Genomic DNA, 26,141 nt, shown 5'->3' with positions numbered 1-26,141 from the left:
AGACAAAGAGACAGACAGACAAAGAGACAGACAGACAAAGAGACAGACAGACAAAGAGACAGACAGACAAAGAGACAGACAGACAAAGAGACAGACAGACAAAGAGACAGACAGACAAAGAGACAGACAGACAAAGAGACAGACAGACAAAGAGACAGACAGACAAAGAGACAGACAGACAAAGAGACAGACAGACAAAGAGACAGACAGACAAAGAGACAGACAGACAAAGAGACAGACAGACAAAGAGACAGACAGACAAAGAGACAGACAGACAAAGAGACAGACAGACAAAGAGACAGACAGACAAAGAGACAGACAGACAAAGAGACAGACAGACAAAGAGACAGACAGACAAAGAGACAGACAGACAAAGAGACAGACAGACAAAGAGACAGACAGACAAAGAGACAGACAGACAAAGAGACAAAGAGATAGTGGCATGTACTCCAATACTATACCATGTAAGCATGAAGTTGATAATCATGACTGGCGTAGCAGGAGTCGTACTTGAAGTAATCTGCACCATACTCGGCGTATGTCAATGCGTCAATTTTCTCATGGTTCTCATTCCCAGCCCGTCGCTGACATGTCATTGTACCCGGATCCCCGTATAAACCATACCTGCAACAACACATAAGCATGTAAGCTACATGTACATGCTGGTATCCAATAGAGAAAATAAAAGAGAGAGCAACTAATCAATTTGCATGTTATTATGGGTGATAGTCTGCAAATTACACCTGGTAAAGGACAATACCAAATCATACAACACTTTGGCATAAATCAAAGATGTGTTTGAGGAGGCGGGGGGTTGCATGTGTGTGGTGCTTACTTCAGGCCTTTTCCATGAATGTAGTCGCCCAATGCTTTCATGCCACTTGGGAATGTAGTGGCATCAGCTTGCAGATAACCTGTAGAGTTGCGCTCCGCAGCCATCCAGCAGTCGTCCAGATTCACATACACATAGCCGGCCCTGTACGAGTTGAGAAATGTAACGCGTAGGTAATATCGCCTCACTTTCTATTTTAATAATTAACCAATTTCGCGATGCAATTTATCAAACGTCGGAGCTCGCGCTTCCTGCTGACTGACTGACACTTTACTCCAACATTAGGAGCAGCCACCTTCTTCTACAACTACCGCAGTTAAGTCGCAAATATCTCAATTCAATTCATCCAACCGTTTCAAATCAACAATAATTATTATTACACCATTTTGGCCTTCTACTACCATTTCGATTTGGTGTAAAAGTATCGATTCGAATCGCGGTAAAGATACCGTTATTGGAGGTGAGGAGTGAGGAGTGAGGAGTGAGGTTTATAAATGTGTAAGTGGCTGCGTTGGAGTTCGCGGACAATAAGAAAAGTTGTTCCCAATGCAATACCGATATAGAGCTATCCGTACGTGGTCAGTGACTCACCAGTCATCAAGTGAAACAGTTACCATGACCATTGACCTTTTGACGCCCATCGCCTCCGGCGATGATAGCAATGCTACAGCAGAAGCCATAGCAGCTTGTGCTGGGATTGCACCATTCAACAGCTTGCAAGGCTGAAGAATTGACCGCCACTATTCAGCCTGGTCAACACGGTCACCACACAGCTATGAAGTGGCTTTTTCCGGCCAGTGAATCCCTACTTTTTGGTCTTTTTAACAGCTCCCATACCCATAGGGTCAAGACACTACTGAAGCACAACATGCGGGGTCACTGATGCGCACATGCATAGCAATAATTATTTTTATCAGACTGCACATACCTATACTACTGCAGAGAAAGGGAAACACACAAAGCACAAAGCCAAAAGGCTACCCGTGAGTGTGCATCAGTTAGTCGTGAGTGTGTATGTTGTACATATTAAAGGGGAAGTATACCCTAAAATCAAATTTTCACCAGTTGTAGTCTTCTGGGTGCTGAGTCGAATGGTTTTGGTCCGAGGCAGCTGCGACGCCCCCTTCTTACTTGAATCCCAATCGAACTCGCGCACTTCCACCTAAACTGGGTGACTGCGCCCTACTAGATGGGGATTTGTATGCAAAATGTCACTAAAAGCGCCATTTCGTTCTTATAAAAGCACGGATGACTGCGATTGGCCCATATGTTGTAGTCTTTTGGACGCTGAGTCGACTGGTTTTGGTCCGAAAAGGCTGCGATGCAGCGTTCCTCCTTTATTCCCAATCGAACATGGTTGAACAAGCGGTCACGTGCTCCTGGGTGCCCAAATCACCTGGTCACCGCGCCAGCAGGCGACAACTTTCACACCAAGGTTCAACTCGAGTGACAGAACTGCACCCAAAAAAGGTCAAACAGGCTAGTAAGTTGTACCCTGCAGGCACGGTGACCAGCTGACTGGTGTACGCAGGAGCACGTGACCGCTTGTTCAACCATGTTCGATTGGGAATAAAGGAGGAACGCTGCATCGCAGCCTTTTCGGACCAAAACCAGTCGACTCAGCGTCCAAAAGACTACAACATATGGGCCAATCGCGGTCATCCGTGCTTTTATAAGAACGGAATGGCGCTTTTAGTGACATTTTGCATACAAATCCCCATCTAGTAGGGCGCAGTCACCCAGTTTCGGTGGAAGTGCGCGAGTTCGATTGGGAATAAAGGAGGAAGGGAGCGTCTCAGCTTCCTCGGACCAAGACCATTCGACTCAGCACCCCGAAGACTACAACTGGTGAAAATTTGATTTTAGGGTATACTTCCCCTTTAAGGTTATGTGCTGCAAGTGCATTTACATTACCGGCATTTTCTTCCCCGTTCTTATACCAGGTAGGGGCCCTAGGCCTAGGGGGAGTCATTCATTGACCTTGACTCGGGAACATGGGAGCTACACGACATCATTAATAATTTTGTATCTCATTTCAAGCCGTCCCCGATCTGCAAGTCATCCACAGCACATTCAAGCAATGAAGAGACCACATACACTACAGTACTGACTTGGAGAGTCCCGAGCTGGCTAGCGCATCAGCCATTTCCTTGATTAGCGTCTCGTTGATTCCGCAGTGGAATTTGTTCCACGTTGACCAGCCCATTGGTGGCGTCCGGATCAAGCCATTCTCGAGCGCTCCTGACAAGCAAGCCCCCATAGCGAGGAGCATACAGACCGAGACGTACCCCAAGGTGTTCATGACTTTGTCCTGTCGGAGCGCGATGCGAAGGCAGGGAATGAAAAAATTGTAACTGGAGGCAAACAAACCGTAAAAGAGCTTTCAGGAGAAAACCACCTTCTTTTATAGAGAATCAATCCGACTATCCACACCTGAGTCTGAGGTAGCGTGATGGCTGATGCTGACACTGTGACAGCGTAAATCTACACTACAGCTAGCTAGCCGTGTCTGTACTACAGTTCTGCCCGAACCTGGTGGTATGGGCGAAGAGTGAACACCGCAGTGCAATGTGGGTGCTGTCACCCGGTCAACCAGCGGCTTCGAACATCGTCATGCCGAGAGGGCGGACTCACACCTGTCCTCAGTTACTAACCCATGTCTAACCCTCGAATCAAAACCCATGTCATGCATACTGGCCGAAGAAAAAAAGAAGAAAAAACATCGTCGAAGTCGACCGCCAGCCTCAGTGCCCTGGCCCGGGCATGTCATTGTGTGTCAAGGAAGATGTATATGTACGCACTCGTCAGATTCGCGCGGAACAGAAAACAAACAAAACGTGGTCATTGATGGACTCGCCTGCACAACAAAGATACACATGATAACAAGAGTATAATACTCTTGATAATCGAATGGTTTCGCCATTATCAGGATGTGGATTTCACAGCACTGAGACTGTAGCACCCTAGTCTAGACGATTATTATCACATCATTAGTTGGATGTCCTGCAGAACTGGTCTGTGACTCCAATCTCATCAGCTGAATTTGCTCCGACTGACGGTATCTTGCATTACTTCGCATTACATGTACAATGCACCATTCTCTTCTCATGATCGATGACACCCGTCCCTGTCCTTCTCTCTCATCGTTCGGTTCCCTGTTTCCAAAGTGCTGCTGCTCGGGTACAGACCTAAAATGGCAAACTGAACATATCCCGCAACGACTGCTGACTGGTGGCTGTTTGAGAGAGAGCACTGAAACTCTGTATTTTCGGTCCATTCAAATTTTGGCCTTCCAGGGCTAAAACACATTTCGTCTGCAACAAATTTCCGGCCTGTACTGCTAGCATGCTGTTGCCTGTATAAACTGTCACATGTGCGCCGAATATTAAAATTATAAATATTAAATTTAATTTTGTTGACTTTCAGTACGATCATGAAGTGTATGTACATGTACATGGGCAACTGATTCATGTCATGAAGAAGCCCCAGCTGCATAGCTAGCGTATGAGGTACTGTAGATCCACTTATGATCAGAACTTTCTACAGTTTGTAGAAAGTTTTGATCATGTCTTCATGAGCTTGAACGACTGAATACTACGATATGTGTGACACGTAGAGATCTACACACTGATTGCCCCAATGATTGCTACTATTTCCTGTATTATGTCCACAGTCTCCTTTCTTCATGATTGCTGTGATGTGTGTGAATGCCTGCTGTGCCCGAACTTTACATACCACTGTTGACGGCCGGTCTAGCATGCAACGTTCCGGCCAATGAGAGAGTATTCACCGTCTGCCATTTTGAATAACGATTGCTGCAAGAACAAAACAGCATGCAGAGGTGACTTTTGACGAAGGCACTTTCTGAGGAAGAGTTTCGCTGTTGCTGATCGGATTCGCTGACGAGATGCATTCTGTATCCAGTGAATCGGGACAAGGTGGAGGAAGCGACACCAATCCAAGCTCCGCAAGCCATGTCCACAACAGGCCTGGTAGGAGGGTTAGACGTAGCCGCGGCTCTACCCAGAACAGTGGTGATCATGCTACTACTAGTGACTCCGGTCATAGCGCAGGCCCGGCTGGTACAGGTCGAGGTCAAGGTGAGAGCGGGACCAGCACGGATAAGGCGAGCTATCTACGGGTAACCAGACTTATTCAGGTGGTATTCACGGCCATTGCAGCCGGGACGCTCATCTCTGCAAGTGCCAATGGCTTCTCTGCGCAGACCGGCAGTTACTTTTGTCTATATGGCAAGTATGAGACCTGTAATGGCATCCTCACAATGAACATCACTCTGCTAATTGCTGCTATAATTCAGCTGGCCTTTGAGTTGTTTAGAACCACAAAATCGACACTGCTCGTCTTCTTCGAGGTTTCTACAACTGTTGTAGCTCTTGCTTCGTTCGTCGTTCAGCTCGCACTCTTACAGCACTCTGGCAGTTCTGCTTTGGACGCAACCAGCAAAACCGCTTCGGTTTTCACATTTTTCTCCTTTCTCCTTGGCGTTGCGATCAGTGTGATGATGTCCCAAAAGCCAAGTACATCTACTCCACAGCCACTTGCCACATGGGTGACCAAGAGAGTGTTCGATATACCGGAGATCGCCTTGTTTGGCCTGATGATGCTGGCATCAGCCATATCGCTAACAATCGTAGGATCGTTCGGAGTTGATGGTGGATCGGTGACGAACGGCACGTGTCTATTTGGCATGGAGTCAGATGCCGATGCAGCATGCACTGTTCTGAGAGTTACCGGCATAGTCACATTATGCTTACTACCTGTGTTGATGGTGGAGGCCAGAGTGAGGCGAAGACTGGCCAGTGGCAAACACAACAACGTGACCAACCTGCCACTGGCCGTGGACGTACTGCGCTTGTCCACGCTGCTCTTTCTGATGGCCTTGCAGCTTGTGTCGTCGCTGCTATCGCTCACAAACTGGCTGGCTGTGCTCGATTCGGACATTGCCGCAACCCTCAGCGGCAATCAACGGTATGGCGGCGGGTCTGTCATTGCTTTTCATATGTCCAACACGATGGTGTCAGTAGCCGTTCTCTTCAAGTGGCTGAAAGATCTCAACTCCTACGTGCCTGAGGCCAGTGAAGATGAGGTTGAACATCTCCAACAGGATGACTCTGGATTTTCAGTACCAAACGCACTATACATACTACTTGTCCTGTCTGGTGTTGGCATGGCAATGTTCTCTGCCGTTTCCCTGGCAACGCTGACGAGTGCTAACTATGACGGAGCAGAGAGTCTGGAGAATCTGAACAGTTCGTGTGTCTACGCGGAGAAAGAGAGCGAGTGCAATTTCGTCATAGCAACCGCAGCATTGTCTCTGATCTACCACTCTCTTGTAATCTTTACGTACTGTGGATGGTGGTTTGCCGTTGATAGCAGAGCAAGGTACTATTGCACTCTTGCATGTCAGCTGGCAATGTCCACTGGCATGTTCGTCATGTGGCTCACCTCAGCAATTTTCCAAGGCCGCAAAATGGTCGCGAGCAAAGACCTTGAGCTACACAAGAGGAGTATGTTGGTGACAGCTACTGTTTTTTCCTTCCTCTCTATGGGGGTAGCCTTTCTTCGTATTCATTTGTACGGATTTGCTGAGTTCTCCTACAGGCGAGACAACGAAAAAGCGAAGCCGAGAACTTGGACGATGATTCTTCTCTGCTTGCTAATAACTGCTTCTCTTCTTGCAGTTGTTCTATCGGCTAAGGACGCGCATTGGTCGAACCAAGCGGGTGTGTTGGGTTCAACATGCATTCTGCTGCCCGGGTCGCAGATGTGTCCAGCGCTGTGGGCTTCGTATGGATTCTCCCTGGTGTTCTCGTTCGGCTTGATGCTCTTCACTGTACTATCGTACAGATCTCTAGCACACTGTCTTGTGGCAGCAACGTGTTCCCTGCCGTGTGTTTTGCTGACTAGTACAATGACCATTTTGATTGGTATCAAATGGCATCGCTCCATCATAGCGACTTCTCTGCCGAGACCAATGAATGCCCATCAGTACAATGCTGGCTACACGCTAGCGGCAGATAGTGTCTTCATTGCACTTGCTTGGATCATACTCACCCTTGTGTGGAGCTGGGAGTCATGCCGACGATTCAAATTGCTCTGCACAACTCAGCACAGGAGAAGAAGAGGCCAGAGAAGTGGTTACACCAGCATCTGACTTTTTACTCACTTCCAATTTGGACGGCGGCATGAACAGTGTACACGTATGTGTGCACTAGCATTACTCTTAGAAAGAGTTAGTTTCTGTCCTTTCTTCTCCCAAGTATAGTATCTAATATCCTTGTCGGTCATGAACCGTGACCCTGCTCGGTGACGCTCGAATATTGTAGCTTCTACTTGAGTGTGATTCAGCAAAGGCTTATTCTAAAGGAGTTGGTTAAGAGCCTCTGCAATGCTCCCTCACATGACCTCGTATGCTTTGCTTCACAAATGCAACAAATCAATTCCATCTCCTCGGGGTCGGTCCCGATTGTTTTTGTAGTTCTGCCATGTTTTCCGATTACCCCACCCCTCTCACCTCATATTTTTTGGAGACTCCCTTCCACGGGTAGGCATCCATTTTCCATCGGAGAATCCTTGAAAGGAAATGGCAATTCAGATCCTTGCCAGTGATCGTATCGGATTCGATGCCGGGCTTTGGCATGGAGCAGTTAATTATGGAGCGCCGACGCCTAGATAAAGTGAACACTGTTCTTGCAGTTTGCAAGAAGGGAAAACCGCGAGGGAAAGAAATCCATTCTCAACTTTCTGACGACTCAATCAGGACACGTTTTTAGTTAATTAAAAAGGATTGCACACTCAAAGGTGAATAGAAGTTGCCTGGAAAGATACACGCAATTCTCGAAAAAGAAAGGTATCCATTCTATTCCCCTCCAATCAATGTATTCAACAATATACACAACACAACATTGAATTCATTAGTTGAGGGTGTTTAAAACTTGCAGTTAAAAAATTGAGGGTACACGATAGTCTGAACCTTTATCAGAAGCTGAAACAATTGGTGAAGATTTTGAATTCGAACTTACTCATCGGAAGAAGAATTGTTCGGGCCTTTCGCGAATCAGTAATCCGTAGAGTGGAGTATGTATGCCGTCCTTCACGCTCCACTCCATTTCATGTCTCTCCACATACTTATCCTCCACCCTACCAGCCAGGGTCTCATGGCCCACGTCAGCCATGGACTTTCTTATTCTGGCTTGTAGAACACAGAGGTGTGTTGACGCTGGTGGTTGCTTGCAGTACCACTCACAGTAGCGGATTGATGGCGAAAAGAATATGCGTTCATACACTTCGGCGGGGGCTTGTAAGCCGCCTATAGTGCAAACATGAGTTACTGTGATCTCTGTCCCTGTCTTCGTTCTTTGACTCGGCTTCAACAGCCTCCCTTCGTTAAGAATGCTACGAATGTGTCGCGGGTGAGAGCCATGAAACCCTACTGGCCAGCCAGAGGATTCTCTCCTGTCAAACATTACATTCACAATGCTCGTGTCCCCGCCGTACTGTTCTATCATGGCTCTTGGGTTCAGTCCAAATCGACACCATCCGTCGGGTAAAACGTAGACCTCATCGCCACGCTCCGTAATCTCAGCGGTCGTACTACGGCACTCTTTGCAGTAGCAGTGATCAAACCTGTGGTCGAACACATCCCTGAGGCCTTCCAGCTCAAGCTCATTGACTACAAACCTCCAGCAATCTCGCATTGCACGACACTGGTGTTTCATCTCATGTGGCCATACATCGTGCTCTAGAAGCGCAGCAGGCACACTGTCTGGTTCGTTGTCAGGGTCAGGTGAATCCGCCCACAAAAGGCTCTTAAGATAACTGCCCCATTCCGAGGCCATTTCGTCTCCGAAAGAAAGGAGCGAGTCTATCACACTTTGAGGCTGCTGTTCCTCGCTCAAGGGCACCACAAAATGTTTCGAGGTCATTTCATCCCTCAAGGAAATGAGCAAGTGTTCAAGACGCTGCAGTTCTTCGCTCCAGGACAAAATGGCCGACTGAGACTCCTCTGGAAGCGCAGCTGGTTTGTTGTCCGGTACGTTGTCAGGGCCAGGTACACCCGCCGGTTTTTTTACTTTTCACAGTGGAGTAGGGAGTGGCAGAGGGAAATAGGCCAATAGCGCCAGCAGTTTGCCACTCCGACGATGTAAGAGCAGGCACATACCTACAATGGGCAGTGCCGCTGTTAACAAGAAATATTGTCCAGTCTAGCTACGTTTGCACAATCCGCAGGTGTAGACGTCACGGTTATGATGCTGCAGTTATGGGAAGTGTTAATGGGAAAACAAACCAATCTAAATGAAGAGAAAGAAATCATGCGCTGAGCGTAGTGATGGAGAAAGTAGAAAAAAAGAAGGAGAGGAAATTGAAACAAGGGTGTAGAAAGAACCCAGAGAGGTGCCGTGTCAGAAAATGACATTCCAGCAGTGGAAAGAGACGAAGTGGTGAAATGGAGAATGAAACCGGCTCCGTTTGCTTGCAGTCTAAGCGGTGAGGGTGAGAGTCAGTGTGAGGGAGAAAGTGAGAGTCAGAGTGAGGGGGAAAGTGAGAGTCGGAGTGAGGGAGAAAGTGAGAGTCAGAGGGAGATAGAAAGTGAGAGTTCAGAGGGAGCGAGAAAGTGAGAGCCAGAGTGAGGAAGAAAGTGAGAGTCAGAGTGAGGGAGAAAGTGAGAGTCAGTGGGAGGGAGAAAGTGAGAGTTCAGAGGGAGCGAGAAAGTGAGAGCCAGAGTGAGGAAGAAAGTGAGAGTCAGAGTGAGGGAGAAAGTGAGAGTCAGTGGGAGGGAGAAAGTGAGAGTCAGAGTGAGGGAGAAAGTGAGGGTCAGAGTGAGGGAGAAAGTGAGAGTCAGAGTGAGGGAGAAAGTGAGAGTCTGAGGGAGGGAGAAGGTGAGAGCCAGAGTGAGGATGAAAATGAGAGTCAGAGGGAGGGAGAAAGTGAGAGTCAGAGTGAGGGAGAAAGTGAGAGCCAGAGTGAGGGAGGAAGTCAGAGCCAGAGTGAGGGAGAAAGTGAGAGTCAGAGGGAGGGAGAAAGTGAGAGTCAGAGTGATGGAGAAAGTGAGAGACAGAGGAAGGGAGAAAGTGAGAGCCAGAGGGAGGCAGAAAGTGAGAGTCAGAGTGAGGGAGAAGGTGAGAGCCAGAGTGAGGGAGGAAGTGAGAGCCAGAGTGAGGGAGAAAGTGAGAGTCAGAGGGAGGGAGAAAATGAGAGTCAGAGGGAGGGAGGAAGTGACAGTCAGAGTGAGGGAGAAAGTGAGAGTCAGAGTGAGGGAGAAAGTGAGGGTCAGAGGGAGGGAGAAAGTGAGAGTCAGAGGGAGGGAGAAAGTGCGAGTTGTTGTTGTTTTTTATTTGAATTCGCAATACCAAACGGGCAATAAGCCCAATTACATGGAAGCGAATAAAAGAATGATAAGAATGAGGCATTTTGGTGAATATTATTTCAAGTGGAAATACGGATCCCGGGAGGTACTACAAATAGGTACAATGAAAATCTGAAAAGGCCAGTCAGAGTGAGGGAGAAAGTGAGCGTCAGAGTGAGGGAGAAAGTAAGAGTCAGAGAAAGGGAGGAAGTGAGAGTCAGAGTCAGAGAGAAAGTGAGAGTCTGAGTGAGGGATAAAGTGAGAGTCAGAGTGAGGGATAAAGTGAGAGCCAGAGTGAGGGGGAAAGTGAGAGTCAAAGGGAGGGAGAAAGTGAGAGTCAGAGTGAGGGAGAAAGTGAGGGTCAGAGGGAGGGAGAAAGTCAGAGTCAGTGGGAGGGAGAAAGTGAGAGTCAGAGTGAGGGAGAAAGTGAGAGTCAGAGTGAGGGAGAAGGTGAGAGCCAGAGTGAGGATGAAAATGAGAGTCAGAGGGAGGGAGAAAGTGAGAGTCAGAGTGAGGGAGAAAGTGAGAGCCAGAGTGAGGGAGGAAGTCAGAGCCAGAGTGAGGGAGAAAGTGAGAGTCAGAGGGAGGGAGAAAGTGAGAGTCAGAGTGATGGAGAAAGTGAGAGACAGAGGGAGGGAGAAAGTGAGAGCCAGAGGGAGGCAGAAAGTCAGAGTCAGAGTGAGGGAGAAGGTGAGAGTCAGAGTGAGGGAGAAAGTGAGAGTCAGAGTGAGGGAGAAGGTGAGAGCCAGAGTGAGGGAGGAAGTGAGAGCCAGAGTGAGGGAGAAAGTGAGAGTCAGAGGGAGGGAGAAAGTGAGAGTCAGAGGGAGGGAGGAAGTGACAGTCAGAGTGAGGGAGAAAGTGAGAGTCAGAGTGAGGGAGAAAGTGAGGGTCAGAGGGAGGGAGAAAGTGAGAGTCAGAGGGAGGGAGAAAGTGCGAGTTGTTGTTGTTTTTTATTTGAATTCGCAATACCAAACGGGCAATAAGCCCAATTACATGGAAGCGAATAAAAGAATGATAAGAATGAGGCATTTTGGTGAATATTATTTCAAGTGGAAATACGGATCCCGGGAGGTACTACAAATAGGTACAATGAAAATCTGAAAAGGCCAGTCAGAGTGAGGGAGAAAGTGAGCGTCAGAGTGAGGGAGAAAGTAAGAGTCAGAGAAAGGGAGGAAGTGAGAGTCAGAGTCAGAGAGAAAGTGAGAGTCTGAGTGAGGGATAAAGTGAGAGTCAGAGTGAGGGATAAAGTGAGAGCCAGAGTGAGGGGGAAAGTGAGAGTCAAAGGGAGGGAGAAAGTGAGAGTCAGAGTGAGGGAGAAAGTGAGGGTCAGAGGGAGGGAGAAAGTGAGAGTCAGAGTGAGGGAGAAATCAGAATCAGAGTGAGGGTGAGAGTGAGAGAAAACGTGAGGGAGGGGTGAGCGTGAGGGTGAGGTGAGCGTGAGGGTGGGGTAGAGAGCGCGGGAGAGAATGAGAGCGAAGGTGAATGTGAAAGTGACTGTGACAGTGAGGGCGCCTGATATTCTTGGTTGCCGGTTGCCGGTTGGTCTTGGAAATGTGCATCCATTGCCGGTGCTGGTGTGTCTCCCTACAGCCTAGGGACTTGTCCAAAGAACCACGCACCACTGGTCAGCGTGGATCCTCTGGCTCAAGGGACCGCTTTCTGTCCACTGGTACCTTGTTTGTGACCCTGAGATCCCACATACTTATACATGATACATGCACTTGGGTCTTTTTCCCTCCCCCAGGGGACCAACCAATTAATCACTTTATTTCACTTCTGGCAGGGTCCAGAAACTGACCGTGGTTGGTCCCCTTGGGGAGGGAAAAAGACCCAAGTGCCATCAGTATGTGTGGCACGTGTTGTGAGCTGCCTTTGGAGTGAAAAACTTGTCAGCGCCTTCTTCTAGGTTCAGCCTGGTCCCATAGCTCAGTGGTTAGAGCTCAGGACAAGCAAGGTCCTGGGTTCGAGTCCTGGTGGGTCTGGGCGTTCTTTCTCTTTTCAGGCAGTTCACTTCCCCGACTGATACTTTGAATTTGAAGTTCTCCCAATCCTTTCTGTTGGGAGTTCCCTAGTAAAATAATAAATTCTACTACTACTACTACTACTACTACTACTACTACTACTACTACTACTACTACTACTACTACTACTACTACTACTTTCAAAAAATAAGTTATTATTATTATTATTATTACGAAACAGTGGTTGCGACTTCGGCGATGATTTTTTAGGAATGGCTGGCGACTAGCTGGTTTGGAGGTGACAGCGTTGTGAATGACCCAGGGTCCTCTACGTCTGTTCTCACCGTCCAGGAGCGACCCTGACTCACGCTGCTATCTGGTGTTCACGAGATGTTTGTCGCGCTGGAAACGGAGCGTCTCTGTAAGTTTGTATCCCTGGTGATGTTTGTGCCTGGAGAGCACTATAAGTGGTGCTCTTCAGGCACAATCTTCCTCAGCCTACTCAAGCTCAACTAATGAGGGGTGAATTCCCCGAAACACTGTGTATTGAGCAGGGAGTGGTGCTTTCTTGCAGGTTTGTCGAGTCGAAGGTTCGATGGACTTCTCGTGTGCTCTGGATCGCAGTCGTGAGTCAGTCAAGTGTCAAGTCAAGTGGGCGGAATAGCGCGAGCTCCAGTGCGGGAGCAAACTCATTATTATTATTATGAGTCTTTATTCCACTCCAAATTGAAAATAAAAATAAAAATTGGAGGCATTACACTAACTCACCGGACTTATCATAGCCAAAGGTAAGCAGCACGGAATAATATATGGAAAAAAGTAAGGTAGAGAGAGAGGAAGGGAGAAAGGCGCATGTACCATCACAGGCATTAAAGCTCAGAGGTATCATGGCAACAGGTATTGCAGAAAGGGGAGCATCAGAAGTTGGCGAAAAATTCAGGCCGGCAAAGCTCATCACTGGGCACAACTTCCAATGCGCACCCACAGAAAGATCAAATACGAATACCCACAGAAATACCACAGTGTTTCAATTACAAACTAAAACGAATACAATAACATACAGAGCATAAAAAGCCCACCAGGGACAGCGAAGAGCCCTATGCTGCACCCAAAACAGATCTTAGAATGGCCATCGAGCCAAGGATAGCAGCCTGCTGCAGTTCATGAAGGTGCCGCTCTTCTCCACATAGCTGCTTAATTGAGGTAGCCGCTTCCTTCGTCAGGCCACCAAGAGCACCAACTATGATGGGCACTACGGACACTGCCTCTCGCTGCCAAATCTGCCCAATTTCCACTGCGAGGGGCAAGTACTTCGCTCTCTTTTCAGCATGCTTTAGTGTTACTCTATGATCCAGTGGCACACTGACATCAATAAGTTGGACTGACTTGCCATCGTCCCACACAAGATCCGGCCGATTTGCTCCAACCATCCTATCTGTAGGGATTGGCATTTCCCACATTAACTTACGGCCTTCACTATCCTCTACGTAGTGTGGCAAGTGGCCAGGGGGAGCAGGAGATACCAGTCTGTAGCGATGACAGAGTGCCCGGTGGACCATAGCGGCAAGACGATTATGGCGAGTAATGTATGCCGTCCGTGCCAACACGGGGCAGCATGCCAAAATATGGTCAACAGTCTCCCCCGGACCTCCACACAAACGGCACACGTCCACCACGGAAGTGTCGCCAATAACCGATCTTTGGTAGTTCCTGGTATTAACCACCTGATCCTGAGCAGCAAATACGGATGACTCAGTGGATGGACGCAATGTTGGAGACTTTAAGAAGTTGAATGAGAGAGGCATGTCCAATACACCGCCACTCCTCTGCCAATAGCGACCATGCAGGGGCTTCTGCCGCAGAGAAGCTTGGGTGGAGGTTCTGATAGCAGACTTAACAACGTCAGTTGTTGCACCTCCGATGTCCAGGATGTTGAAGTGCTCCATTGCCGTGGCCGCCCGGGAGATGATCGACTTTGTAGGCGGAAGATTTTCATGATGAGCATGCAGCGCAGCAATCAGCGGCAGGTCAGAGTGCGCCTGGAGATACCTAGACAGGCGGATGTATTTCCTCTCCAGCAGGTGCTCAACCGATACAATCCCTCGGCCGCCCTCAGATCTCGGCAGGTGAAAGCGGATGGTGGAAGATCGTGGGTGGTGTGCCCCCACTGCGCGGAGCGCACTTCGGACATTCCTGTCGAAGGTTGCAATAGCATCCTTCGTCCATGGCACAATACACAAGCCATTATTATTATTTAAATAACCGACGAGGAGACAACAGTCGTAAAATAGCAATGAAAAATATCAATTGTGCACTCATAATCATGTATAAACAATTAAAATGAAACAATTCCAGAACGTTTTCGTGTGACCATCATCAGTGGAACATCGTCACATAGTAAGAATCACTAAAACAACCAGTTATATAGCTAGAGTAACATGAAAAGAAGCGTGAGAATGCAGCACAGCTAGCGGTTATGCATAACGCGTGTAGTGTGAACCTTTGCAGTGTATCTGAGAATGGTAGCAGTAGATGAATGTGGCAGCTGTGAGTGCGTGTGAACAAAAACTGGTGAGTGCGTATTATTTAAAAAGTGTGAGTGCTACAACATTTTCTTTTTGCTTGCATAGAACAGGGTCACGTGTGCGAATATATACAGCTTCCAACACCTGCAACTGCTTAAAGAAACGCGCGCGACAAATAACACTAAACCAGGAATCGCAGGTGTTGGAAGCTGTATATATTCGCACACGTGACCCTGTTCTATGCAAGCAAAAAGAAAATGTTGTAGCACTCACACTTTTTAAATAATACGCACTCACCAGTTTTTGTTCACACGCACTCACAGCTGCCACATTCATCTACTGCTACCATTCTCAGATACACTGCAAAGGTTCACACTACACGCGTTATGCATAACCGCTAGCTGTGCTGCATTCTCACGCTTCTTTTCATGTTACTCTAGCTATATAACTGGTTGTTTTAGTGATTCTTACTATGTGACGATGTTCCACTGATGATGGTCACACGAAAACGTTCTGGAATTGTTTCATTTTAATTGTTTATACATGATTATGAGTGCACAATTGATATTTTTCATTGCTACATTATTATTATTATTATTATTATTATTATTATTATTATTATTATCATTGATAGGGCAATCCCCACAGGCCTAAGGCCTTCTTACAGGGTACCCTAAACCTCTAGACTTATTCGAATAATTCAAATTTGGTTTGAGCTTTTTGAGAATTTCTTCGCAATATTGCTCCGGCAGCTCCCGCAATTTTTCTCATATAAATGCCTAAGATATTGGATAACAAATGCCCAATTTCAGAAATTAATATAAAATATAAAATAATAATGGTATCTTGTGTCTAGGCTATGTGGTACCTCTCAAGCAAGTATGATGTGCGCGTCACGTGAATATGTGATGCTCAAATATGCATCTACATGTAAGTGCTCTCTTAGTTATGCGTAGCATGCAGCTGGTGTTTCACGGTCTTTGTGGTCCACTTTCACGACAATAACACACACAGAAGTCTCTGCTGTGAGCACGGTGGCTCGGCAATGGCTTTATTTATTGATATTATATCCTCTTCATGATTTTTTTTCATAATTGGATGCATAGAGATAAGAAAAATAAGCACAAGATAGCTAGATACTGCTACTAGTCGCACAGCAAAGCACACAGAAACGACAAGATGTTACAATGAATGTAACAACACCCGTCCAAGCTAAAGGACCTACATCCCTGCCCCAGGACGGTATCTTGAAAAACCCCACACACTCACCACACGGTCATCATCCAGCTTCAGTTCAATCACAATACAGTAGTATTCTTCCCATGCAGATTCAATTGAACTCCCCTGGCACTAGCCATACAATCTGAAGCTGTACATAGCCATACAAAGGCCCGCGACGCACACACCACCCCTACGTTTTTAAACTAAAAAAGAAATGCAGTCGTAACTGCCACAGCCACATGGCCAATAAGAAAGCCGATAAGATTATATCGATAAACACACACCCAGAAGTCAGGGGTGGGAGGGTGGGATACAAACTGCACCAACGAAAAGCCACTGCGAAGCGACAGGAATGCGGTCAAGCACAACCTTTTTGCTGAAGCAAAAAGTTGCAGGGAAATCCCAAAATCAGTGCGATTTTACATGAGCCCCAAATGTTCAAGTTACCCACAAAGACACAAGCTTTCCAACTCTCTTTGGCCGTTGGAAAGCGTACCTTATCAGCGAGACAGTGTCCAATGTACATAGGTAATGTTGGCGTACTCAAGCTTGCTCTGGACTACTGACAAGTACAGTCATGTAGAACTGCCTTCTGGCCTGGACAGCAAGGTTCCTCCTTCCACGTCGAAAAGTATCTAGTTTCTTTCCGACGTCTTCCCTGAGTGGGCACTGAAACTTAGAGTTGAGTGGAGAGTCAGTCCCATGTGCTTAACTTCGTCCGACGGGGCAATAACAGCTAGTCGTGCCACAGACAATGCTCAGGTTAGGTGGAGGATGTGAGCGTCTACAATAGATGAGTAATACCTGGCTCTTGCTGGAGTTCTTGAGCAGGCCGCGATCTGCGAGGTGCTGCTTCACCGCTGCAAAAACCTCTTCCAAAATAGGATATGACAGTTCGTGGACACTTTCCAGAGGGTGGTGTCGTCAGCGTAAAGAAGGCATTTGAAGCGTAATGGCAGAGTGGGAACAAGCCAATAAACATGTAGATGTTGAAAGGGGTAGGGCCTAGGACGGAACCCTGGGGAATGCCCTGGTGCAGGTTCTACAGTCACTTGCGGTTCCGTTCACTTCTAACGCCAGCAGCTATTCACAACGCTGTCACCTCCAGCAACTAGTCGCACGTCCACCCACACCTCATGTGCTCCGGATGGCAGTCGTGAGTCAGTCAAGTACAGTCCGTATCGCCTATAAGGTTGGCGGCTATAGTAATATACCGGATATAGTGATCAATTTCTCAAATTCATTTTCATTTGCCATAACTAAGTGTACACAGTTATCGCGTATAGTAATAATCGTCTATAGTAATATATCGCCTATAGTGATCAAATTCTTATTTCAAAAGACCTTTATTACCTTATTTTTGCATCGATTATAGTGATTGATGTAAAATCAAGTGGTGTCAGATGAGAACAGAGTGTTACTTCTGCGTGAAGAACTAGCTTGTCCAGTGTTGTTTAGTGAGTTCTGCTTGCACAAGTTGCCAAAATATGCCTCCATCGTGAGGAAATGCTGTTGTGTGACATGAGCTGTAGCCAGCTATGCAGTGCGTAGGTGTATGGTGCCCTGAGTCGTTTGACACCCCACTCGCATACATTGCATGCAGTATCGGTCATAGTGATATATCGCTTATAGTGATAAAATGCTCATAATCAAACACCAACGCTATAGGCGATACGGACTGTATCAAGTTCGGCAGGAAGCGTGTGTTCCTCATTGGAACAACCAAAATCATGACTAATACCGCCGAAGTCGCAACTTCTAAGTTCGTATTGTTGTCCATCACGGGACATGCGACTAGTTGTTGGAGGTGACAGCGTTGTGAATACCTACTGGCTCTCAACGTCTGTTTAGCACAACGGCCATGAGCGACTCTCACTCACGCTGCTATCTGGGGTCTCACGAGGTGTTCGTCGCGATGGAAACAACGCGCGTCTCTGTGGTTTAGAATCCCTGGTGATGGTTTGGCCCTGGAGGGCACAATTATAGATGTCAGTGACTCAGTGGTGGTTTTCAGGCACAATCTTCCTCAGCTTACTCAAGCTCAACTGATGAGGGGTGAATTCCCCGAAACTCTGTGTATTGAGCAGGGAGTGGTGCTTTCTTGCAGGTTTGCCGAGTGGAAGGTGGGACGTGCTCCCCGTGTGCTCCGGATGGCAGTCGTGAGTCAGTCAAGTGTCCAGTTTGGCATGAAGCGTGTGTTCCTCGTTGGAACAACTAACTAATTTATTTCCTGACTAATACCGCCGAAGTCGCAACTTCTAAGTAATTAGTTCGTACATCTATGTTGAAAAAGAGGACCAAAAGTTTACAAGTTACCCGTTTTGTCCAACACTGACGGTTATAAGCAGAATTTTGTTGAGTCAAAAAAATGTGCAACAATTAGCACAAAACTGACTGATGAGATCATGACATTCAACGACCTGATGCTTAGCTGCATCACGTCTACAATGCGCAAACCAGCAGCCTTCCAACTTGGAAGGTTCTAAGTTATGAAGTTACGTAACTTTTGGTCCTCTTTTTTAATTTTAATCCTTGGCTCTCCATCCGAGTTTAATCTGTACATCTATGCCCTGAGTATAATTATCTATGTCCTGAGTATAATTATCTATGTCCTGAGTATAATTATCTATGTCCTGAGTATAATTATCTATGCCCTGAGTATAATTATCTATGTCCTCAGTATAATTATCTATGTCCTGAGTATAATTATCTATGTCCTGAGTATAATTATGTCCTGAGTATAATAGGGCTTGAAAGTGATGACGTCAAAACAGCCAGGGAGTAGTAAGTTGACATCAGATTTCTATTTTTGGATCCACTAAGGTGTGACTTTGCTATTGCCTAAGTATGTGGGTGCATAGCAACCCACTCATGTCGCATGCAGGTGTGACTTTTATTTCGCCACCAGTTGTAACCCCGCCCCCAGTAGCCAAATCAGTCAGTTTCACTGGCTACATCACCATGCTGTAGGTAAGACCGCTTGAAATGTGCTTGGATCCATACAAAAACTGGATCCAAGTGGATCCAATTTTTGAATTTTTGAAATTGTTGCTATGCTGTGACGTAGCACTTTCAAGCCCTATTATCTATGTCCTTAGTAAAACAGAGAGGTTCCAGGCTGTCCAAGAGAGTGCTCAATACCGAGAGGTAGAGCTGGATAGGAGGACAATAGGAGGACAGGGAAAGTGTTTTTACTCCGAGTTTCACGCACTAAGCGATCATCAGAAAACAGTGCTTTCTGATGATCGCTTTTTTCTTTTCTTTTTTACATCTATGTCAGGGGCGTAGCCAGGATAGTGATCAAAGGGGGGGGGGGGGGAGGGGTGCCACGACTTTCCCCACACACATGCACTTACTAGTATGGTGGTCCTTTCATGCGTATTATTTGATCCACAATACGGCGTGGGGGGAGCATAAATATCCCCACATTTGACGCTTAAGTCAAGATCAATCAGCAAATGACAAACCTCCAACCATGGAGTAGTACCGTACAAAACATAACGCGAACAAATTACTATGTCTGATGTGTGTTCCATGGACCGTGTTGCTACTTCTACCCATGGCGTGTCTGTATGATTCTTTGCTTCTAACAAAACATTTGGAGTGCGATACAAATCATTTGCTGAGTCTACTGAGGTCTGACGTGACACTGCACAACGGCAGGTACGAAGCGGAGTTGCCCTTGACTAGAAGTTTCATTGAAAATGGCCAATCATCAGACAAAATAGTCAACTGCATGCGGATTGGTTTCAGATGTTCAAGCACCTTGGTCTGAACCAGAGATTAGTACAATACCTACTACTCACTGGTATGAACAGGGATTGTTACAGTGTGTGATGTGCAGAGTCGCACATGCGATCAGGGGTCCGCGTATTGTGGTCTCAAGTTGTGAACCAGCTGCGACCCAAGATTGGAATTTTTAATTAATTAATTAATTAAGGGTGGCCGGGGGTGCACCCCCCCCCCCCCCCCCCCCTGCCCACGCCCTGTATGTCCTCAGTATTATCTACTTTCATTGTAGTGAACAACGTGCTGCTTGAAGTACAATCAGAATACCACAGGCGATCTATGCATTTCAACACGGAATTTGTTTTCAATACAATGTATTATGTGGTAGGGATGCGGTGAGGGATGGGGAGGTGACTGGCTGCAAAGCTAGCACACTCAACATTATGGGCCTGACGACTCCTGAAGTGCTTCCTACGAGCCTGGATACACATCTATAGAGTATTCGCAAAAGAATCTGAAAAGAACATCAGCATGCGATGCTCAATATCAATAAAGGAAAGTGAAGCCACTGCTAGGACCAATGCATCCTTCATCCAAAAATTATTTACCTGAGATTTTAATTAATTAAGGACTATGTGATCACGTGCGAGTTTGAGCTCTTGCAGAAGACTATTACTGTAGAATTTCACAGGAGAGTCCAGGCAAAAAACTACCATAACAGAAAAAGAGAACGTTGAGCAAAAGATAATTTAGCAAAACTTGAAAAAGAGAAAAGGACATGGTCTTGAAACCTATTCGGTTTAAACACATGTGTTGGCTTAGAGACTAGTCAGAATCTGCTACAGAACACTAAGCAAGCCAATGCAGTGGGGAATTGTGAGGTGCTATTTTCAAAAAAAATACTTGTGGGGCCATATTTCCTTCCTGGGTGCTGGGACATTGGACAAATTCAAGCTGTGCGAATGAGTAAACCGTAAAGTGGAGCATATTTGCCCTTCTTCACACTCCACTCCATTTCACTTCGGCCTATGTATCGCTCCTCCACGTCACCTCCTAGCGTCTCAGGGCCGGTGTCGTACTTGCCTCTCTGTATTCGAGCTTGCAGAACGCAGAGGTGAGTAGAAGGGGGGTTTTCCTGCCTACAATAGCACTCACAGTAGCGCACCGATTGAGAGAAGAAAATGCGCTCGAAGTCAAAATACTGTGTGGGGGATGGTTGCTTGATTGCATCGAAGTGACCATCGCACGGTTTGATGACTGTTCCACTCTTTGTTTTTTCATTTGGCTTGAGGAGACGCCCTTCCTTGAGAATGTTTCTGACATGTGGTGTGAAGGTGCCATGAAAACCCACCGGCCAGCCCTCTCTCTTGTCGAATATTCTGTCCACCACTGTCGTGTCCCCTCCGTACTGTTCTATCATGGCTCTTGGGTTCAGTCCAAATCGACACCAGTCCTCAGGTAATACGTAAACTTCCTCGCCGCGCTGCGCAACAATGGTTGTGTCACGGCACTGTTCACAGTAGCAGCGATCATACCTGTGGTCGAACACGTCCCTGAGGCCATCCAGCTGAAGGTTCTCGACGACAAACTTCCAGCAATCTTTCATGATTGGACACTGGTGTGTCATTGCCTGCGGCCACACACCGCGCCTGAGAAACTGCCCTCCTGCTGGAGTGACAACGCCATCTTCTGGTTGACTGACGCCGCAAAGCGCAGCTCTCTCATCGCCGTGGTTGGTGAGGCCATCAGCGTCATCATCACTTCCAGAGTCAGCGGGAACATCTCCAGCTGTCACTTTGATTGGTCGAACCCGGAACAGGGTACTGAAATTGAAGCTATCCAAGGCGAATCTAATCCACAAGAATACTAGCAGGGACCAGAGAAGTGCTGAGAAGACGCTATTCGCAGCCAGTGTGTAGCCAGAATTGTATTGCATTGCACTTGAAGGGGCTACATTGAGGTTGCTAATGGACCAGTGCCATTCGATGTTGACAAGAAACACCAGCAACCAGGCCAAAAGCATACATGGCACACTGAGAATCGTTGCAGCGAGTGGATGGACGGGATGCCGGATTTTCAGCACAGAAACGATAAGCAGGCCACAGGTCACGGCAAGGGATATGCTGTAAGACGCTACGAGAGTAGTGCATGCCGGGGCGCTGGATCCGAATATGCACTGACCACTTAGCTCGCCAGCAGTGTCGGGCCAATACGCATGCTGTGCCGACAGGATCAGAGATAGCAGGGAGGAGATGACAAGGAGAATGAGGCAAATCAGCCTCCAGTTTCCTACCCTTGCTTCGAACTGGACTTTCGGGTCTGACCTATGTAGCACCATAGATACAACAATCTTGCTTAGGACGAGAGCAGTGGCAAAGAAGGAGAAAACTATGGCCGCATTTAGATCGGCTTCGTTGTAGTAAACCCTGTCGCTGTGTGTCTTGTTATGCGCTTGAAGGCTAGCTGATGATAACCACATGATAAACACCACACCAGGCATGGCATACTCCACACCAATGCTGAGGATTGTTGGACACTGACGTTCTGTGCACAGTCTACAACACCACCCACAGTTGGTCAGGATCACGAGGACATGGTAGACAAGAGACAGTGCTGCGGTTGCTATGACGAAATTGCACTCGCTCTCGTTCTCCGCGTAGACACACGAACTGTTCAGATTCTCCAGACTCTCTGCTCCATCATAGTTGGCACTCGTCAGCGTTGCCAAAGCGATGATAGAGAACAACACCATTCCACCGTCAAACAGAATAATTCGCAAGGGTCGGCCTTCTGGGACTAACAACTGCCACTGCCACTCGTTACTGCGATTATCCTCATCCGGAGCCGTCGCATCACCAGGAACACCGATTGAGCGTGCAATGCCCTTGTCAGCCTCAAGCGCAATGGCCCTCAACTGCCAGGACCATTTGACAAAAATTCCCAGAAACGCAGCTGTGGAGAAGAACAGCAACGCTATGACTGCCGCACCACCGTGCCTCTCACCCCCATTCAGCAATGGTTCTTCCCGGGAGTTCAGGATCAAGCTCCAGATCCTCGCAGTCAAGGAGAAAGCGGTGAATTGCATTATCGTCAGAGCCAGAAGGGCTATCATTCGCAAGCAATCCACAGCAAGCGGCACCCTCACCTTGCGCTTCTTCCCCAGCCACGTGCGCACCCTCACCTCGACCAGCAGCAATGGCACAATGGAGAGCGCAAGCACGCACGTCACTCGTACGACGTTGCATACCGTGTCTGGCTGGGTTTCAATATCAAACAGACAGGTTGTGTTTGGTACAACGCCACTCTCGATGCCAAAAGATCCAACAATGGTGAGAGAGATGATTGAGAACACCATGCTTAGGCCAAACAAGATAGTCTCCAGAGAACTGGACACACGCCTCTGAAAATATCCCATCAGCGAGTTCTTTTGATGCTCAGGAAAGTGCACACCGACGAGCCGGTACATCAAAACGCAATTTCCAACACCTAGTGCGAAGGTTAGAAATGTGAATGCCATACCAGTATCGCGTACAGCGTCGATTGCATCTCTTCCCGAACTTCGCTTCAAGGCAACTTGTAGAATGAAGGACACCAGGGTTAGGACAGTGAGCACGACTTCGTACAGAGCGAGCTTCAGCAGAAACCGACCGAATCGCATCGGCCACAGAACTTGAACGATGAGGGGAAAGGCGCCGGAGACGAACAGGATGATGGCAGTGGCCAGCACCAAGTCACAGAGATGCTGACTTCCAAACAGACAATAGTAACCGGACAGGACTGACTGACCTTCGCTGCTCGAGACTGATATCACCACAACCGCAGTCAGTGAACACAGAATGTATGAAAGGCGACAAAGGAGGAGAAGAAGAAGCCATCGTCCTTTTGTCAGGGCAGGATCCACTCTGTTCTGAGCTAGCATGATTCAGAACTGGTCAGACAAATCCTAGAAGAAGACCCCAACTAACAGTTAGCTTTGTGCCGTAAAAGACCACCTTTATCAACTAACTTTATACCCCGGATCCATGATTCGTCGAAACCCCGCACCAGCTCTGCTGTTGCTAACCCAGACACTCATCAGATTGCCTATGATGAATCCGACATCAACTTCCTGGACAGAATAGTTCGCCTTCCTCATCTTGTCAGCAGATCAGGACCGCTAGACGTAGAGTCACAACTATAATGTACTTTGAAGTAGTGAGACTAAATCCTGAATTATGATCTCTCTGTCTGCAGGTCCAGCGCACGACTGACAACCAGTGGAACTTTTGTCTTCTTCGCAGACGTCTCTAGACACAAGTGACAAGGGCAGCGCTCACCCTGACTCGCTGTCGGACTCATGATGAGATCGTTGAGGGAAACTGTCACAGACTCACAGTGGCTTAGTGCCAGCAGTGGCACGATTATCATGGCAAGTATGCGAAAGAGTCACGCGCGATACATCATTTGCCTGACCACGTACTTAGTACACTGTGTATGTGAAGTTTCAATACCAATAAAAGGCAGTATTGTTCACAGAATGAATGAACTCAAAGTAAAACTGCTATGAAACCTCTGGCTACATGGTATGCATGTGAACACAAGTATAATAAACTCAGGCTATACTTTTGCTGTTACTATTTCAAATGGTGAACTGTACTAATCGGCCAATAAAATGTAAAGAACTCTTCCTCTCCTCTCCTCCATGCGCTCTCACAGCCGACTCACTGCTACCCTCAGTAGCCATTACACACACCAACCAAGGAAGGGTTGCAGGTAGATACTGAAATTCCTCCTGACAGCTGTTTCGCCTTCATAAGGCTCATCAGAGAAGGTGATATTGAATAGGATGATATTATCAGGTGGAGATGGTCAGATTTATACTACAAAACATGGGCGCAAGATTACGGGCAAAGTGTGAGAATGAGAAGTGGTTACAATTCTCCAGCAACACAGTGCCAGGGGTTCCAAGAAAATGGCAGGTGAGTACTCCAATCACAAGCTGCTAACCTCTCCAGCAACACAGTGCCAGGGGTTCCAAGAAAATAGCAGGTGAGAAATCCAATCACACGCTGCTAACATTAATTTTCTCACACTTTGCCCGTAATCTTGCGCCCATGTTTTGTAGTATAAATCTGACCATCTCCACCTGATAATATCATCCTATTCAATATCACCTTCTCTGATGAGCCTTATGAAGGCGAAACAGCTGTCAGGAGGAATTTCAGTATCTACCTGCAACCCTTCCTTGGTTGGTGTGTGTAATGGCTACTGAGGGTAGCAGTGAGCCGGCTGTGAGAGCGCATGGAGGAGAGGAGAGGAAGAGTTCTTTACATCTTGCTGTTACTTCAGAAGTAGGTGTGTAGCACATCTTCCTTTCCTCCTTTTTCTTTACCTCGGAAACCATTTGCACAGAGAAAATGTGAAAATAGGGGGAAAGGAAATGAAGGAGATCTGGGGAGAGACTCAGTTAAGAAAACGAGAATCAGTCTGCCAGGGAAAGACACCGGCTTACTACGTAGTGGAAAGTAAGCGGATGATTGATTCTATTCTCATTACCTATGGCTTGAGAGAGAAGACTTTGACACCCTCATACTGGTGTCAAGTGCGAGCATTGAAATAAATGATACACTACAATATCTCAACCAACAAATCAGTGAAGCAGTTCACTGTTTTCCCCATTACCCGTAAGGCATGTATGACCAGGAAGCTGTAATGACCCTTTCCGACTTCAACTGAGTTCAAGACTTCGCCTATCATAAAACAGTTGTAATTACTAGTAAGTAGTAGCCTCCAGATCGGTAGTCGTGCAGTCCGTGGCAGCTATGCAATCATCAGGACCCTAATCACAGCTGCGGGCCAGTGAGTCATGATCACAACTGTATTGTTTTACTTTGTCAGTAGTGTGCATCCTGCTACGTTCATAAAATACATATGCATACATATGCAGTAATTACTTGAATGACATTATCAGATCTCAAGAACATTTGCACTTGACAACGAAATGAGAGTCGGAGAGGAGCAGCTGAAAAATGAAAGGTTTCCGCTCCTTTCAACTTAAAAGAAGGCCTTCGCCAGAACTCTTACGGATCCTTGAACTGACCCGGACAACTGTATGATTCTAGCACAGGCACGGTGATCACTCGTCCACACAGAAAGGAGAGTGACTGTTTAAAGAATTCCATTCAATCAATAAACTCTCCGAAATGCACATTGAGCACAATGAATTTTACATGCTGGCTGTTCATCTATATATTTGTACATGTACATGCATGTGATGCTCAACGATATGAAAGAAAATACATACAGACACATATGCACACACACACACACACACACACACACACACACACACACACACACACACACACACACACACACACACACACACACACACACACACACACACACACACACACACACACACACACACACACAATTAATAATGATCACACATATGCACACACACATGCATACACAAATTCACACACACACACACACACACACACACACACACACACACACACACA

General features: G+C 47.1%; 2 protein-coding genes across 2 annotated transcripts; both read right to left on the bottom strand.

Moving 5' to 3' along the window:
• Positions 1–423: 423 nt before the first annotated feature.
• On the bottom strand, positions 424–3,310 carry LOC135810711 (uncharacterized). The gene is made up of 3 exons (XM_065324193.1): positions 2,944–3,310; positions 836–976; positions 424–624 (listed from the first exon to the last, which is right to left on the bottom strand). Exons 1-3 carry the CDS (start codon positions 3,132–3,134, stop codon positions 456–458), a joined length of 501 nt encoding a protein of 166 aa, XP_065180265.1. The 5' UTR covers positions 3,135–3,310; the 3' UTR covers positions 424–455.
• A 4,314-nt stretch (positions 3,311–7,624) lies between these two features.
• LOC135808287 (uncharacterized) lies at positions 7,625–9,174 on the bottom strand. The gene has a single exon (XM_065321455.1). It carries the CDS (start codon positions 8,776–8,778, stop codon positions 7,876–7,878), a length of 903 nt encoding a protein of 300 aa, XP_065177527.1. The 5' UTR covers positions 8,779–9,174; the 3' UTR covers positions 7,625–7,875.
• Between the last annotated feature and the right edge of the window lie 16,967 nt (positions 9,175–26,141).

Source organism: Sycon ciliatum, chromosome 2, assembly GCF_964019385.1.
Source record: "Sycon ciliatum chromosome 2, ocSycCili1.1, whole genome shotgun sequence".
Lineage (NCBI taxonomy): Eukaryota > Metazoa > Porifera > Calcarea > Leucosolenida > Sycettidae > Sycon > Sycon ciliatum.
This window is presented reverse-complemented; position numbering and strand designations above follow the sequence as displayed.

Bases quoted from the DNA above. Each gene is read 5' to 3' on its own strand.
- LOC135810711 (XM_065324193.1), bottom strand. From the start codon at position 3,134: ATGAACACCTTGGGGTACGTCTCGGTCTGTATGCTCCTCGCTATGGGG. The intron at 977-2,943 runs GTCAGTACTGTA...CAACTCGTACAG, and splicing joins GCCAGCTCGGGACTCTCCAA to GGCCGGCTATGTGTATGTGA. The intron at 625-835 runs GTAAGCACCACA...GTGTTGTTGCAG, and splicing joins ATTCATGGAAAAGGCCTGAA to GTATGGTTTATACGGGGATC.
- LOC135808287 (XM_065321455.1), bottom strand. From the start codon at position 8,778: ATGACCTCGAAACATTTTGTGGTGCCCTTGAGCGAGGAACAGCAGCCT.